Source organism: Cyanistes caeruleus, chromosome 1 (assembly GCF_971803275.1).
Source record: "Cyanistes caeruleus chromosome 1, bCyaCae1.hap1.1, whole genome shotgun sequence".
Taxonomy (NCBI): Eukaryota; Metazoa; Chordata; class Aves; order Passeriformes; family Paridae; genus Cyanistes; species Cyanistes caeruleus.
Window position 1 is genome coordinate 77,133,009 of NC_141701.1, and position 18,797 is coordinate 77,151,805.

The 18,797-nt window shown below is 35.4% G+C and overlaps 1 protein-coding gene across 12 annotated transcripts in view; it reads right to left on the reverse strand.

Annotated features, from left to right (window-relative positions):
• Positions 1-12,914: 12,914 nt before the first annotated feature.
• The window catches only part of CDH18 (cadherin 18), a 438,213-nt gene continuing 432,330 nt past the window's right edge, over positions 12,915-18,797 (reverse strand). For 7 of the 12 annotated variants that reach the window (XM_023922139.2, XM_086898437.1, XM_086898458.1 and 4 more), the window contains one exon: positions 12,915-17,823. In XM_023922139.2, the coding sequence (XP_023777907.1) occupies positions 17,321-17,823 (503 nt within the window). In that variant the 3' untranslated portion in view covers positions 12,915-17,320. The remainder of the gene's footprint in view (positions 17,824-18,797) is intronic. The other 5 variants (XM_086898493.1, XM_086898471.1, XM_086898504.1 and 2 more) reach the window with 1 other exon arrangement.

Below are 18,797 nucleotides of genomic sequence, written 5' to 3' on the forward strand. Positions count from 1 at the left end.
ACCTTGATCACTGCTGTGGAAAATAAGAGGTAAAGGAAGCAATGCTTAAAATAGACTAAAGAAAGAATTTCTTGTTGGCTTGTTCTCTGCACAAAGCTACATGGAATTTTGTACAATATTCTAAGCAATTAGATTTAAAGGCACAAGAAAATAGTATCTCTTTCTATGCCCGTAATAAAATTTATATTGTCTTATGGCAAACACAATTACAAATGGTGATGGACAGTAAGAACTGACTTGGGAATTACACCATGTATTATGTTACATATAAATGTTATGCAATATTCATGATTTTTTTCTGTACATACTGTGGCAGTACTGTACAGAAAATGGGGAAAATTTTTTCAGTACAGAGGGTATTTCTTGTGGGCCATCGTTTTTATCATGTTATGTTTTAGAGGCTCCTATATCTTCATTCACACTGAGAAATTGATCACACTTCTGTTTGTGCTACTTCAGATTCAGTTTAAAGTTTATAGGAGTGGCAAAATCTAATGGCAAGGAGAGAATGACTTCTCTCTGCAGTTCTGTTTGGTAACTAGGCTTTGCTGCCAAGTAGAAAACCGTCAAATATATTCTCTGGGCTAGATGTATTAAATTACATCAGCTGCCCTCAAGCTACAAAAAGCAACAAAATAAGAATAGCTAGGTGCTGGATGCAAGACATCCACCAAAACATCTCTATCACTCCCCTCTGCATCTGGACAGGGGAGAAGGATTCATAAGTTGAAATAAGGACAAAGAAAGATCATTCATCATATACTGTCACAGAAAAAACTAGACTTGAATTAGAGATTTTAATTTATTACTAGCAATAATCAGGATAATGAGAAGCAAAATAAGACCTTAAAACACTTTCTCCCCCCTCCATTCCTTTCTCAGTGACATAGGGAGACAGGGGTTACAGTCGGTTCACAGAATATTGTTTCTTTCTGCTGCTGGTGGAGAGGAGTTCCTTCCCCTGCTCTGGAGGTTCTCCATGAACTTTTCCAATGAGTCCATACCACAGGCAGCAGCTCTCCACAAACTACTGCAATCTGGGTCACACTTCCATGGGATGCAGTCCTTAAGGCACAGCCCTTCAGGTCCATCAAGACCATCAGGTTGTAAGTTCTACCTGCAAACATACTCCATCATGGGTTCCACTCTTCAGAGGGCAGCAGGTCCCTGCCAGGAGCCTGCTCCAGCACGAATCTGACACGTGGTTATAGACTCCTCTCAGGCCTTCCCCTACTCTGGCCTGGGTTTCCTCCATGGACTGCAGGTGGATCTCTGCATCCACAGGCTCCCCAATGGTCTGCAGGGGGACAGCTGCTTTATTACAGTCTGCACCACTGGCTGCAGGGGGATCTCGGCTCTGGTGTCTGCAGCACTTCCTCTCTTTTCTTCTCCACTGACTTTGGTGTCTGCAGAGTTGTTCATCTGACATGTTCTCACCCTGCTCTGCTCCAGCTGAAACTACAACTGCACAATATTTTTTTATTCTCCTTATTTAGTATGTTAAACAGAGGGTTTGCCACTATTTCTAATTAGCCCAGCCTTGGCTGGAAGTGGGTCTGTCCTGGAACCATCTGGCATTGGCTCTGTTAGACATGGAGGAAGCTTCTAGAAGCTTCTCACAGAAGCCATCTCTCTAGAACCCCTGCTACCAAACCCTGCTACCAAAACCGGCCCATGCAGACCCAGTACACTGGGCAAAAATGTTTCATCATCTGAGGCCATTTCTTGTCTGACCAATAAACAGGGTGGGTACTCTTGAGTTTACAGAATGCAGTTTGTAGGCGTAGTTAATTCAAGGGGCAGTCCAAAGGGCGGCAGCATTCTTACTGGCTTGTATAGAAGTTTGCCTGGACAACATACAGATGAGATGAGACAGTCTTTTGGAAATCTCATAGGAGTCTCTGAAATAGGAATGCTGTGACATTAAAGTCATGGACAAATCATGGCTGTGCTGTATCCAGATGTCCAGCCAGCAAGGGTGGGCTGCAGCGGTGACCCCGGGGGGGAGTGGCTAGAATTTGGGCCTGAGAGTGGGTGCTTAGTGGTGCCTATGGCCTTTGGTGCAGGGCTGTGGGGGGATGGAGACCAGCCCTGCTGCAGCATCGCTGGGACAGCAGTGACCCCAGCACATGGTTTCCAAGTTAAATGCACAAGAACACATTAACATAAATCATTACACAATTGTCTGTCCAAACCTGATGGCAAAAATTAATCATTAAATTTTTGAAAGCTTTTGAGTTGCTAATGATTTTTTTTCCACTAACTGAAGAATGTAAGGTCAACAGAGAAGTTCAGGAAGTGTTTTCTGCTCTAGATTTCCTATTTTCTAGCATGCCTGAGAGTCAAATTATACAATAAATTAAAACCAAGTTTTCTTACAAATAAAAAGAAAAACTAGCTAGTAGAATTGTATTTTGGGAGTTTGAACCTTGTCCACCCAGTCTTGAGACTAACAAATGAAATCAAGTCCTCTATTAGACCGAGGTCTAAGTGCTAAACAACATAAACAAGTACTTCAGCTCCCAGGAGCATGGGAAAGCAGAGCTTCTTATTCCCTCATGCTTATATTCCATGATAAGACATCAACAGCTATGACTCCCATGTGCTGAACTGTGTGACTTCTTCATACAGAAACCTCTTTCTCAGTGTTGTGTCTCTGACAACAGTGTGAATACACTGCAGTTAGATGTGTGACTTACAGCAAAAATTTGTTTAGAAAGTCCACCCTGCTGGGAAGCTGTTTCACTCCATCCAATAATATACAAAAGATTCATCATGCCCAGCCTCACAAAATCTATACTTCAGAAGAGGAACTTTTCTGATGTAGGTCAGCCTACTACTGTGCTTCTGCAGGACAGAAAGACAAAGCCCATCATTATCTCATTTAACACAATAGACATGATTTATAGGCAGTTATCTACATTTTGTCTCATATAGAGTGGTTAAAATATAAAAATTTTGGATAAAGAATGTTTGAATTTCACACATCAGTTGTATTTTTCCCATACATAATACTCTGTATGTTCTATAAGGCTCTTATGTAATGCAGAGGCATCAGTCATAACTAAAATATAGATCAGAACAGTGGCCACCTCAATCATTTCAGAACAGAAAATTAAATGCCTTTAAGCACACACCACTCACTGCCATTTCTACCCTAATATGCCCCCAACATCAAAAAATTGAGTCTATTTCAAATGGAAGCAGTAGAGCAAAGGAGCCATCCTTGACCTAAGTGGTCCCTTCAGTCTTGTGAATCATCCTAAAAAACAGACATATAAATATAAATACATCATAGAAAAATAATCTAGCTCCAATGTCATCCTAAATGGATAAGAAACAATATCCCAGTAAGTTAGTATAAATCACCAATCAGGAAGACTTTTTTTCTGTTTGATGGAAAAAAAACCCTTGCTTTTTATCAAATAAACACAATAGTAAAGATGATGTATTGAAACTTTTTTGTAGAAGAATAAAATCTGTCCAGTTTGACATGAGTGCATGAAATTTGTTGCTCTGCTATGACTCTGCTTCTCTCTTTAGGCCACTGTTTCTTACCCTTTATTGAAACCAAGTTTGTAATTTTACCATTTATTTAACATGTTTAAAATGAAACAGTCTATCAGGGGAATGTATTGTGGTGCAACTCTGTGGGAGGGGGGTATCTGATTTACTGGGTGAAACTGGACCTGTAAGCAGAACTTTGTAATATAAGGCTGTTACCTTAGAATATTCAAACTATTCTAAATGAAATAGGTAGAGTTATTTATTTACATGATCAATATTTTCTCTTGCGTTTTGTGCAAAGCTATGAAATGCCTGATGCCTAACTGGGTTTTATGACTATTTTGGCCACTATGGGTGTGATTTCTGTATAAATAAATAAGCTGTTAACAATGGGTGATAGCTGTCACATTTTCAAATGACACTGAAAGAGCTAATAAAATGCTGCAAGCTAGATACAAGCCTGGGTAGAATGATGAATTTTAAAGACAAGAAACAAATAAATGTTCAACTGATCAAGAAGGAAGGAAGAAATAGCTCACTGCAAAACAATCAATAACCACAGAACTTTTGTGCATTAGCAATAAGCTCTTAGTAAGCAAAGAATGCAATCTTCATTCTGTAGGAGGAAGTCAGAATTATAAGTTTTAATGTATTTATCTGATATGTTTACACACAGAAAGGCCTCCATAGAGCCATTTATAGTCCCAATCCCATACTTTTATTTTACCATAATCAATGTGATTATACTGACTTTTGTTAAATTAAATGCATGATTTATTTTTTTCTTCTTCAGTAAGCAACAGGGTTTTTTTTCTATATAACAGCCTATTTTTACATAGACAGTACAAAATTTTTTCAGTGAATATAACTGAGAGTGCTTTCTTTAAAAAGTTTAGGCACCAGAAAGAAGAGGACAATTGTAATAAAATCACTTACTAATTTACAGGTAAAAAGTAAATGTGTTTTGGGCACACATCTTTTCCTTCTGCATAATATTAATAATTTATTTGCTTATTACATGGACAATGTAAAATTTATAAGTTCATATGCTTCCAATATTAATTGCCTTCCTTTAAATTTGTCATATTTGAAGAAAAAAGATGTCATAGTTCAAAGTATTCTTCTAAATTATCACTTTCAGCAATGGATGGATTTATATGTTTAGTTGGGTTTACTCTGAATTTCTCAAGTTTTAACATATATATTTGGAATCACTAATTTCAAAGTTGGCTTTGAGGTATCCTAATACTGATTAAAACACATAGCTGAGTTATTTTCTCAACAGGTATTTTGTCAGCTACAATATAAATGGAAAGAACCCTGTCAAAGGTGATGTGATTAATAGTTGAGAAACATAGTGGTTCACATTTCTATTTCTCTTTAGAACTGATTTTAAATATTTAATGTGGTTTCTCTCTAATCTCAGCTTTCAGTAATTTAATTAAGTAATGACTCACTTCAGAGCATTTTGAATGGTCTGTCTAACAGAAGCCTGTGGACAGTACAGGATGAGTAGAGGCCAGCAGTTCATTGGCTTTCATTTCATAATTCATTGGACTTTAAATGAACTTGTGGGTTCATTTTCCTGACTGGTATTATCTACGGATGAGCCAAGCCAGCTGAAGAAGGTTCATGAACTACTTCTGTAACTGGCAGATTTAAAAGATGCCAAAGAGGATGGAGGTAAGTATTACAGGGGGGGAAATTTGTTAATGGCTTCTTTGTATTCCAAACTGCTAGGCATGAAATACTGGAACCAGTTTAAATGCTACTGATATTTAGTTTAATCTTTAGTAGCTCCTCTACCAAAAAAGACAGTTTTGGTTTTTTTTGTTGGTTTTTTTTTTTTTCATTGTCACCAGGTAAAAAACCAGGGAAACAGTGCATGTCAACAGCACCATAGCTAAAGAAAAAACTGCAGCTGTGTGACTTACAAAGCCACATCTGTCATGGAAAAAAAGACTCTATAATCTCTTGACTTTTATCATTTGGTTGTACGTCATGGGAAAAACTATCTCATTCTGTTTAATTCAAATTTGTTAACTAAAAGCTTATTTTATAGTTCCTATTTTTTTTCCTTTTAACTTTTCTCTTGTGAAGAAGTTTTTCTCTTGTGAAAAATAGTTTTCTATTTATTTCCCACATGTCAGTTGTAATTTTGAAATTTTTGACTTATTATTGAGAGATTCCCATCTCTCATTTCTTTTCCATATTGAAGAGTCTTGACTTTTAAAAACTCCTGATATGCTTACTGTTTTACAACTATTTACCACTTCATTGATTTCTGTGTGCTTTCCCTCATTTTTCGAATGGGATCAGACTGTTTTACTGGGCAGTTGAAGTTGGGAATTTTTTGAAATAGCCTAATGACACTTCTAATTGTTTTTTCTCTTATTACTTATTACATTTTAATACCAGATTTGATTATGTTTGATTTGGCCACTACCTAGAAGATATTTAGTTAGGAACAGCAACTCAAAATATTCTCCCTCAGTAATAAACTTATTCTGAGTTCATGGAGCAGGTAGGTTTTTGGGTAGGTTTTTGCCCATTACCCTGTATTTTTTTCAGTTTCAACCACAGCTTCAGTTCATGCAGTAATGATCCATTGATTGTTTTGCAAGTAGTCACAATTTGGTTTTCTAGATTATCTTTGGCTGTATCAAACAATTCCAATCCTAAAAGAATGCCCAATAGTACTCTTTACACCGAGAAGCCTTACCAAGTAGTCCTGTATTTTTTTCCTGTTCTTAAATCTGTCTTTAAAACCATGTAATTCCATTGTAAGTTTGATGAAAGACTTTGTCAAAATTTTGTTGGAAATCCAAGTGACTAAATCATATTACCTTTATTCAAAGGCTTATTAAGTCCTTCAAGAGAACCTAGAAAATTAGCCTTCTATATAAAGTAGGTTCACTTTTAATTCACATATCCTAGGAATTGCTGTATCCACTTGATTTTTCTGTTTGTGACAGTTTCTAGACAATTTCTAAGAATATTTTCAGAATAAAATGTGCAGGTTTTGTACCTAACAAAATGGGATTTTCAAAGCTGAACATTAAAGCTGAGATTCTAAATCACACAGATTTAAGGTTCCAGGTTAGTAGAAATTATGACTTGGAAACTTCTGGACCTTTTGTTTTAGCATCTTCTATTTAGAGTACATTTATATACGGAGAGGATTGAATTCAAGAAAGCATATGTGAACAGTGAGGTCTAATTCTGGACTCAAAAAATAATTAATGTCTTGCTAATAGGCATATATTAAGATATTTTCTTAAGGCCAGATGGGGAATCAGTGATAGAGACAGGAAAAGTATATTTGTTTATGCATGCAATATAATTTCTTTTTCATGTAACAGAATTCTGCTTTTAGTATGCTAAACTCAAGAAAAAAGTTTTCTTCCACTGTACTGTTCTTATATACAAAATATTTGGCCTTGATTCTATATTGTTGGATATACAAAGAGCTTTCTTATCACTAAATAAAGTGCAGTTTCATGTCCATAATTACTGGATCCCATATGGCTATTCCTCTTTCCTGTGTGCATTGTGTAGTTATCCTTTATCAATTTCAAAATAATGTGAGAAGGACTTTTGTTCATCCATAAATTTTCCATTGTAAATAACCAGATATATCAAATCACCTAGAAGCACCAAGTTATTTACTCCACTTCTCTCAAAAATGTTTCAATCTTATCTTTTCCTTAGTTTACCTGTCTCTTGGACTTCAGTTACAAAAAATCATCTATTTTATTTTTATTCATGTTGTTTCTGTCAGCTTTTGGATGAGAGCATTTATCAGCCTCTCATACATGTTAAAGCTCCTGAAGTAGCAGATCTCAGCTGGTGTTCATTCAGTAGCAAGAAGTTCAGATCCTTATCATCTATAAATTCTTTAGTTCTACTGCAATCTGGGAGCAACAGCAGTGATGTAGCAAGAGAGGAAGCTGGAGATGGAATGTTGATCTGAATACAGACATAATACTTTTACCTAAAATTTGGCTATGTCTGTTACAGGATTACTTTTCAAATCCCCGTAGTAAAACAAGAGATTCAGAATATAATTAGGAGCAGATGGGCATATGGTGATCAGACTGAGTAACTATTTCTTTGGCACTGCCATCATGGGAGTTTTCTATACCAACACTGAAGTGAGATTAGAAACAAATTTCCTGTAAAGAAGTAGTCATTTACTGCTACTCATGTTTGCATTTCACATCTCCATGTCAAATATGAACTTGACTTTGAACTGAAATGCTCAGCTTCATGTTAATTTTTTTAACCAAGTACATTTACCACCATACTTATATCAAAAAGTCTGTCAAGAATGGGATGCTTCTGAGCAGTTCCAGGGACCACACAGGCTGCACTATCAACGGGAACTGCCCAAGGTGAAAAAGGCAGATTGACCATCATAACCTCTCACATTCAGGATAAATCCTTTCAAGCTGTGATATTGTCTGTCATAAAATGCCTCGAACACAAGGAGAGCCTTTTCACTTTTGGCAGCCAAAAGTTTTCTTTTCCACAGTAATTCCATCATAGCAGCATCTTCCTGGCTGTCAGAATCACGTAGAACTCTATAAGGTACCAAGTACTCTTTCTTCTCACTTGAATTAGGATGTTTCTATCATCTGACCCATTTTATCAAAAGGTGTTCTTCCTTTCTAAAATACAACTCGGGAAGAGACAGTCTGAGTTCAAATGTAAACTACTGTCCAACGTCACTTACTTTTCAATTGACATACTGCATCTTTGCATGTACACATTAAAACTGTTATTTCATTGACCTGACTGTTGAGAATCCTGCGTGGAGGTTGAATGTCCAAGATAGCCTAAGATTTTGTCCCTTTTCCTTTTTTGTCTTTTTAGGGATAAAGGTTGAATAGTAAGTTAAATATAGCATAAGGTCACATATGGTGCGTTTATCTTCTGTGTTTCATATAATGTCTATAATTTTTGCGGGTTTTTTTTTACACAAACTAAACAATGTGAGCAATGAAGTCATATTAGATTCACATAACCTGAAATTTGGTTAGATGTGAAAGAAATAGAACAGAGTTAGCAAAGATTTTCTTTTGTACAACATGACCACAGCTTTCTCCAATGCCTTCTGAGCTCTGACAATATATTGTGTGGATACAAATCAGGCAAAAAGTAATAGATTCCTGCAAGTAGGCACATAACTGTTTTCACCTGCAGCCATTTGGGTAGCTTTTGTCACTGATCCTGCAATCTATAATCTTTATCAGAAAAATTAAAATTCTGCTCCAGAAGTGAGAAAGTTGAAGCAGCTTTTCATTAGAAAAAGTACAGTCCAAAACTTTCCTGCAAAACAAAAGAAATACTTTCAAAATCCATGTCAAATTATCAAGACAAGACCCTAGGCATACCAGTGGCAATCTATGTGTGTATGATTGATCCAGAAGTGTTGGTTATTCACAGTATTGGCAAGAGAACTTAGCATACCTGAATAATATAAAGAAACACAAAAAGAAACACATAAATAACTTTTAATGATGTCTATTTTCCACTGGATTTTTTTCTGGATTTCCTAACCTATCCCCATTATATATCACATATGAAATTTGTTTTTATTAACTTGAAGGGGACTAGTCATTAAATATTACAATTTTAATTAATAAAATTTACAATAACTATTGTAATACCTCACTGAAAAATCTGTCCTGTATCACTATACTTTATTTTGTGACTCATTTTTGGTAATCTCTGTGTAATCACATCTGTCCACAGGGTGTTTGTTGTCTATTCTGCTATTCATCCATTGCTCTTCATGCTTCCTATAATTCCCTTTCCTTGCTTATAAGTCTTTACTTTATAACACTGAAATCAGAAATCTTTCCTTTAAAGTAAGCAATTATTTAGGCAAATAATATTTTCTCTGTGACCTCAGACACTGGGTCTTGGCCAATATAAATGCTAAAAACCAGATTTTTTAAGTTATAATAGAAAGTGTTTTGATTTTGGAACATCATGCAAGGAAAAAAAAAAGGTAAGGAATTCAGCTGCGATAAAGTCCAATTTTTTGTACCCAGGGTACAAAAATGGAGATCAGTACATCTGGCATCAGACACCACTGAAAAGTATTCCCATTTTTTCAGAGAAAGGAAGTTATATTCCTAGATCCCCCTGATATTTTTAACCTGAGTTATTGTACTGCAGTGTTTCAAGCACCCAGTACAAAAAGGGGGCCCGCAAGAATAGGGAAAAAGCAAAGTAAAATACCTCAAAACTAATAAAGCAGGATACAAAGTGAAAAATGTATAAGTCATGTTTTCAGGATCCCTCATCCCCACAGATATTGACAGAAAAAAAGAATGGTGTTTTACTCAGAAATAAGCATTAAACAATCAGTAATAAAACATTGAAATGCGGGATTTTTGATAAAGGAATAGCTTAAGTGGGAAATCCCCATGTAACATCCTGCTCTGACGTCTATCTTGCACATCCTTGATAAAGTGCTTTGACCAGTTAGTTGATTAGTCTTTGCAGATTCTGGTGAAAAATTCTATCTTGGACTTGGTCAAAGAAGTGTCCTTCTGATAGTGTTTCCATCAAATTCAACAGAAGTGATTTCATAATATTCTGAGGAAATAAAAAGAAATTTTGTCAAAAACATGCAGTGAGTCTTACAGAAAAAGTAAAAAAAAACCAAACTATTGATAAATATACAATAAATGGTAATTTTGACAGGACATGACATCAAATGAGCATTGGAGGCCTTTTTTGTTTTTAAATAGCACTACATGGGATAGATTATGTTTATGAGGTGGTGGTTTCTGATACACTTAAAAGAGTCTCAATTTCTGTTTCACGTACAAGATTTGAGAGTTTTACTTCATATTTCATTTCCTTCTCTCAGAAAATCACGTTATACTCTTAGTTTTACAACTCATTTAGTCAACACTTAAGGCATACTTTGGCATCCTGCATTAAAAAAATATGCTAAAAACAAGTAAGAAAGAACAGTAACATAATTATTTTTATTGTTACCAACATCATATGCAAAAGACTCATTTTTCAGAGCTGAAGATTCAATTTTTATCATAAAGAAACATATTTTAAAGTTTTCTCCTTTTTAATTGTTGGAGAAGCTAGAGATTAAAAAGATTGTGATCTCTCAACTATTCTCCATGTTGCCATTTCTCACATGAAAATTTATGTAGCACAAAGCATTGATACTATCTGGAAAATGCAAGTTTGATTTAAAAAAAAAAGTTAATATAGCTTGTAAATAGTACCGATTATGAGCTGTGTTTACTTCTTTCTGAGAAATCCAAATGTGGTTTATATGACAAAATCAGGATGTGTTGTGTACTTTCATACACTTTTTCACTTCAAGCATTCACTTTAATCAATAGACCTACACTAGCAGAAAAAAAATTATTAAGGGTGAGCTTTACTTTTCATACACAAGCAATGCTTGATTTTTGCCCAGCCCAAATCCAATAATGAAACTGGCTGTTAGCTGTGTGTGCTGGAGACTTCAAAACAGGGCTGAATTTTAATTGTAGGTGCTTTGTACCCAGATCAGTTCCAGAAAATAAAGGGAAAAATTACTCATAAGCCAAGGATATTAATTCAGATTTAAAGAAACAATGCATAATCTTAATAGTAAGGTTGAGAGCAATCCAATTTTTTTCAGGACAGTTAACGTGGTAGGTAAAGCTGTGTGTAACAACTGCAGAATGTCTCAGAATTGAGTTGACACTGTTAGACTGACAAATGTATTAAGAAAGACCCATTCCTGCCCAGAACTCTAGCAGAAGATTTGGCAGTTTTGATATTTGAGCAGTTCACTTATTTACATGTACCTGTACTGAGCTTTCCATTGAGCTCACCAGGTATCTGGGCATTGAACATGCATGATGACAACATCCACTACAGTGGAAGTTCCTATAGACCCTGATTTTATTCAGCTTTGGCTAGGAATCTATCACCTTCCAAGGTCTTTGTGCTCTAGAGTGCTAATCCCAATGTCCATTTTGTGCTTTGAGAGTGTGTCTGCTGGACATCTGTCTGATCTGCAGATACTGATTGCCTATCAGTTCTTTTGTATGTACTTCCAGAACAAACCAGATTAAGAGACAGCTTAAAATCTGTGGAAATTCTGTTGGATCTTTGAGATTTCCTTCATGCATTTATGAGGAACAGCAAGAACAGAAAAATTCTACATGGAATCATGAAGCCCACATTAAAATTCTACTAAACTCACAAACAAAATCTAGCTTTCGAAGACTCTCTGCACCTAAGCATAAAAAATACATTTGCCACATATATAAAAATAGTATGGACACCAAAGAAACTAAAAATAAATATTGGGATAATATAAGATGACAGTACATTTTGCTAAGCCAAAAAAAAAAAAAAAAAAAAGAAAGTTCAATCTTAAATATAAAATATTATCTAAAATATTTCTAAAAATTCTTTTAGATGTTTTAGCACTTCAACTGAGGACTAAAACAAATACCACAAAACCTCTCTGAACTTGCATTCAGATTCACACTGACAATATTTATCTTGCAAATATTATCTTACCTTTTTTTCTTTTTTTTTTTTTTTGTGGGTCTGTGGTGAGGCACATGTGAAAATTGCATAGCATGGTGGGACACAATCTAAATTGACCCATGGACAATAGAGTAAGTAGGGTTCAGCAAGAAAATTCTGCTTTCGTTTCCTGTGTACCCTAGCTTTGAGTTTGGATTTTATGACAGTCTGAGCAAGTAGTCCTTGCATGAAACAAGTTTGTTGTGAGCTATGGTACCATTATTTTCTAGAATGTCATTTGTTGACAAAACCTGTTAATTCCTTTGAGTAAGGATTCCTGTGCACTTTCATTACATGTGCCTGAGCTTGATCATTGTAAATGTCCTTGTCTGCTTTTGTCTTCTGTGTCAATTTAGGATAATAACCATGGCTTTTACCACCAATCTGGATTCATAGATGTGCAATTCCCCAATTCACTCATGTGGATAATGTGTTCGTCCTATAACACTATATTTCAGTTTTGAGACAGTGATGGTTGGAGAGGAACAGTTGCCACAAGTAAAAGTAATGAACCATTTAGTGGCTGTACTTCAGTCTGTTGTAAAGTATCTTATGGTGTGTCTCTCCATCCCTATATGTAGCGATAATCATGTGAGACAGTCTCTGAAATAGTGGCACAATCAAGGGACTATACCAGGCGTTACAGACCCAGTTCAAGTTCCCATACCATTTCTGACATTAGCCTCGTTAATGTCATGTAATTGGCCTGTGTACCACCTGAGTCACAAAGATGGAGCATCTTTAGATGTTCTGGTTCCTTGGTGAGCATAGAATACTGGAGTGAAGACAAAATATCACATTCTGGTTGTGATGAGGAATACAATAACCCATCACCATAGCAAAGAGCACATTTTATTTGAAAAATACGAATAAAAGATTTTGTCCCTTTTGTTTATTAAAAGAAAATGTAACAATTTCTATCAGTAACACTTGCATAAGGAGGTATACTTTACATTACTCTTTTGTTAAAAAAAATATATATATTTTTGGAGACTTTGGAAAAATAAGAATGGCCCAAAACTTGTAACACACTTCTAATGTTCCTTAGAATGCACTGTGCCATTTATATGTACTGCAAGTACAAGGTCTTAGCACTTTATAATCCACAAAGTAAAGCTAGGCAGCATAATTTCATATCTTTCTTTGCATTCAGAATATTACCTTTATTACCCTTGTGTGAGCTTATGAGTTCGGTTGATTCCAGACTTGTCCAATACTTATATCTTTTAAAGGATGATTTAAAAAATTCTTAGACCACAAAAATTTTGAAATTCCTTTTAAATACCAGAAATAATACTATCCCATAGACATTTTCTTTCAATATTCACAATTTAAACAACTGTATCAATTAGAATTAAACTCAAAAATGTTTGCAGTTAGTTTTCTAAGAAGAATGCAAAAAAAATAAAGTGCTTAACAGAGTGAAGTTACTTTCAACTTTTACAGTATTCTATGTGTATGTAATAAAGATAACACTGATAAACAAATAATCTGTTTTCAATGTATGAATCTTAATCTAACGCCAGCTGAATTCATACTCTTCTTTGTCTTTAAAGTGCATTAAACTACATTTTTGACAGGTTTTAATTTGACAATATATTTTCACATTTTACAATTCTTATACTGACCATTTTTTCAGATTATGTTGACTTGCCAAGATTACAGCATATCGAGTGCCCTCACCATTAAAAGAAAGAGGGTTTATTTGAAGGAATGCAACTAATTATTTTGGTGGAAATGTACTATTAATTGAATGGCTGTTGTAGAAATCAAATTGTAAATAGAAAAGCCCTTAAGTATCACTTGCATGTGCCATTTAACTTTACTCAGTATTTCCAGCTTAAGTCAAATTGGCAGTTTTCAGCATTTAGTTGTTAAGCAGCAACAGGATTACTATTTAGGCTAATAGGAAAATATTTGAGAATATGAGTACACAAAAGAACCATGAAAGCTTTAAGCATAGTCTATATAATCAGACTTAACCATAAACTGAGAAGTTTCCCACAATATTTTCACTGGATATATACTTTGTTTAAATGAGAAATGCCACAAAATGATTGTGCCATCCAGTGTTAATTTTCATCCACTTCAATCTAGGTCAACATAGAATTTCTCAAATATAGTTTAAATTTGTTTTCGGAACACAAAGGACCAAAGGAAAAAAAAAAGTGAGATTGGGATAATAAAACTGTAAACCTGTTATTTCTGCACTGTGAGGCCTTTTTCTGTGGCCCTGAAGATTTAATATTCTGTTATTTGTCATGCAAACAACACGACACTGTGATGTGTATTTGAATAAAACACAGTAAGCATAGCAAGCATGCAGACGTATCATGGTAGAAAAGCACACCTGGCGATCACTGTGGATAGGACGTACCAAACAGGACACACGGCAGCATCACAGAAGTAGCATCCCAATAACCCTGCAGAGTTTTAAAGGACTCAGGTTTCCTGGGGTATGATGCATGTGCTCTATAGCAGCAAAGAGAGCACCAGGAATGGCAAAAAAGGGATTATTATTTCTCTGAGATATTATTAAATTAAACTGACCATTAGCATAAGCAGTGACTATTTGTTTGTGTCACTGCACTTCTGTTCCCTTTAAGCCTCAACGCTCTGTGATATAAATAAAAAAAAAACAAACAATGGCACAAACACTGCTTAAAACACAAAATACAACTGATTTTCCCTGCTTTGGTGTAGGGCCAGAGGGAATAGACATAAAGATAACTAATACCTAGTTCTCCAAACTATAATACAGCAATGAATGCAATTTTCATGCAGCTGTGATACAGAGTACTATGGTAGTAGTAATGCTGAAACATTTTGTTTTTAACAGTATAAAAATTTAGATGTTGGCATAAAGCAAGTGTGACCTAAATAAAAATAAAATTTCTCCTAATAAAATCACACACTATTAGTTGCTTTATTTGGGACAAAACTGAAACATATCCTAGTTCTACCCCCAAAAAGACAATAAAAGACAACCATTCTCAGCTTGTGTGTAACTCTTACTGCATCTAACTTCACAGTACAGTAAGAATGCCTCCTCAAATGCTTTTCTAAAAGATTCTGTATTTTATAAAATGTATATAAAAAAATTAACACAAATTATTAAACTACTTTCAAGTCATCAGCAGAGTATCTTAGGGTTCAGGTGTTTTTCCCTACTAAATTTTCCTGTGGGTTCAGGTTCAGGCAGAAGAAGCACTACAAATTTTAAATCAAATAGTGTACTAAAAAACAATTCTGAAACTACTGTACAACTAATTCATTTTAGAGTGTAAGAGTTGCTTACAGAGATACTTGTTATTTTCTCCAGAAGGCTGTTCAAACCAAAAGCAGTGAACTATATCTCAGAGAAAAAAAAAAAAAAAATCTCTTCAAAGTAAGCTGATCAGAAATTTCAGTCATGTCTAGAACCTATCCAACCATAAAGAAAAGAAGGCTTAATTATCCAGTTCACCTGTGTGGCTCACAGTAGATCAGCAATAAATATAGACCCTTCTTTACTAAGCTAAATATAAGTGGCACCTAAAATGCAGAGGGAGGAATCTAGTCCAGCATACAAATCTGTATTACTCTGCACACCAGACTGGAGAATAAGAAAAAAGTACACAGCTTCTACTCTGGACAGTTTTCCAATCAAATGCATACTGGAAGAAGTCCATTTCCCTAAAGTGGAGCTAAAATTGGAAGCAGAGGACTGTTAATAGTGATCATGAGCATTATAGGTCGTAATCTCTCATGAGTTCCTGTTCCTCTCACAGTATTATCACCAGAAAGACAAAGAAAAGGTTAAAATGTCAAACAAAGGAAAAGAAAAATCAGAATCTGCTAGATGAGATGCTAAGCAGCCTGCTATGTTAAGCAGAACTGTTTAGCAGTTCTGCTGCTGCAATGCTAAAAAAAGAAAAAAAAAATGCTGGATTAGGTGCTAAGGAGAGCTATCATCTCTTCAATGCTACAAAGTTACTAATGAAAGAAATCAATTTACTTAATCCATAGGAACCACAGTAAGAGTATATTTCCTTCACTGACTTAAAGTGTTTCTGTTTCCATGATGCTCAGAACAGGGAAAAACCATCTTGTTCTGCTGAGGTGGCAATTACTCTAAGAGAAATAAAAATCAGTAGATTGAACTTGAAAGAAAAAATATCATCATCTTATTCTCTTTCCTTCAATTTTCTCTATCACAATGTCTTATCATCAGCTCTACTTTGCTTTTAGTCAAACACAAAAATAGAAAAACATTATGATGAAGAACTCCGGGTTTTAACCAGACTGTTGTAGCTTCTGGACTCAGACCAGCAAAAGATTTAAAAAGCTTCAGCTCTTGACATAAGTGAAGCACAGTGAACCAAACAACTGCATAGTTAAATGGTGCTGCCATTGTTGTTTTTATTGAAAAAGCCTAAACTTCATCTGCTTTGCTGCATGAAGAGTACTTTGGGCCTATTCCATTTAGATGAATGATGTTCCCATGAAAAGACAAAAATGAAAAGTACAACACTGGAAACAACAGTTCCTCTAGCACACAGTAACAGAGCAGATCTGGGGTTATGGGCTAGAGTTGTGTTTGAGCTATAGAAAATGATGCCCTCCATCTGTTAGCTGGGTATGGGTGACTAGATTATGAAGGACATAATGAAATGACAGCTTCTCAATGCAACCTGCTAAGTCAATAAGATTAAATCATCCAAGGACCATTTATTTAAGGGGACAGGTGTGGCTTATTGCCTATGTAAAGGAAAAAGACTGGTAGCACTTCTCACACTGATAGTAAACCTCATTGTCTACCTCACATTGGGATCACAAGGCCTAGAGCACAGCTAGAAATGCAACACAACCCCCTGCAAGAGATTTGATCCTCTGTCAGCTCTCTTCTTAAACAGACATGACCATAAACTTGCTGCAGCTTGGAGCTGTTACACATATTGCAATAAAAATGTCATTTCTTGGCTTTACTTTAGGTATTGTTGCAGATAAGGTACCAGAGACTTTAATGAGCAATTAAAAAAAAAATACACAAGGGACAACAGACTCTTTTTTCTGTATTTTCCAAAATTTGACTTTCTTCCAATTGTGGAACCCAGTTTCAAATATGAAAAGGGCACTTGTTCTACAGTAACTGCATACAACTTACTCAGTTCCAAGTACTGTATATTTTTTTTTTTTTTGTTACCATTGTTGTCATTATCTGTCCAGTTGTTTAGGAGCTTCTCTGTTCTGAGAATTACAACTAAGTTGTTCTTTCTGGTTCTATTTCCCCGTAGAGTTCAGCTAGCTTCTTGAACTCAGGTCCCCAGTCTCCAAGGTAATTATAATCCTGGTCAGAGTGTGTTGTTGTTGAATCCAGAGAGCTGATAGACCCAGCTTCTGATCTATGACCCTCATAGGCATATGTCTGCAGGGAGTCATATGGGGGCACACTGGGGTCCAGATCAGCCTCTGCCAGTCTTTGTTTAATGAACTCCTGAACATCTATACTGTCAAGGCTTGAGGAGGGATGATGCCTGGACAGAGGCTTCACCTCAGGACGAACATCCCTCCGGTATTTTAGCTCTTCAGCAGCAGATGGATTCCGCAGTGCTGTGATGTCAAATGCTTCTGTGTCTTCCTCTCCACCGCCCTCATCATCATATGTCACAACATTTTCCCGAACATCTTCTTCTGAAATGATCAAAGGCTCCTTCTTGCTACGTCTTAGGGTGATGAAAAGGACCACAATTGCTAAAGAGAAAACTGCAGATATTAGAGTAGGTTTAAAGTTTACATCAGAATATGTTACAGAAATAGCAGACACTAAATCAAAAATACAGGGGTGTAATGTTTTCAGGCTGATATTTTCAGTACTGGTATTTGGGATCATCTGCTACTTAGTTTTTTTAGGGATCTCATAACGGAGATAAATGGAGATAACATTCTTTCAGGTAAATGAAAAATGAGCAACTAAAGTTGGCATTTTTCAGAAGCATAAACCACAGCTTCCAGTGCTTCATTAAAACCAATGTTTAGCATATAAATTGAATTACTAAGTAAAAGATTTATTTTTTTTTCTTATGGATATTCAATTTTGCATAATAAAATACAAAATTGCAAGATAAATATATTACTTTATATTTCAAAACAGCCTTCTGACAAGAAAATACGGAAGTAAGCTGTAAGGAAAGTAGGTCTTAGAAAAAATAGTCTTTGGGAAAAAAATCCACAAAATATCCTCTTGGTTACAATGCAATTACTATTATTTCTTGTCATCTCTATAAGAATGCAGAAAATTCACAAGAGTAGCACAGAGTCGTGTATGCAGCAAATTGTGTCTCTGACAAGAAAAAGAGTCCAAACCAAAACCAACCAAAATATTAACTAATGGGTAACATTGGAATTGGCCTGGGAAAATAAAAAACCTAAAAACAGTCAAGAGAAAAAAACTTGCAATGGCATCAATCTTGTATGTCTGCTTATAGTCTTCTATGTCCCTTGTTGATTGTGTTGTGCTTTGCTATCAGTTTATTACACAAAGGTAATTAAATGGCTTTTGTAGAGTGGAAATAATGATTCTTACAGCATAATGCATTTTGAAAAAGTTTGCCCATCTATTTTCTATAATTTTTCACACCTTTCAAGACATGGAATTAGAGTCAGCCTCTTTTTGAAATCTTTCCAAATTGCAGAAAAAAGATCTGCAATGTTAATTACTTGATAACCTCTGGAAAAAA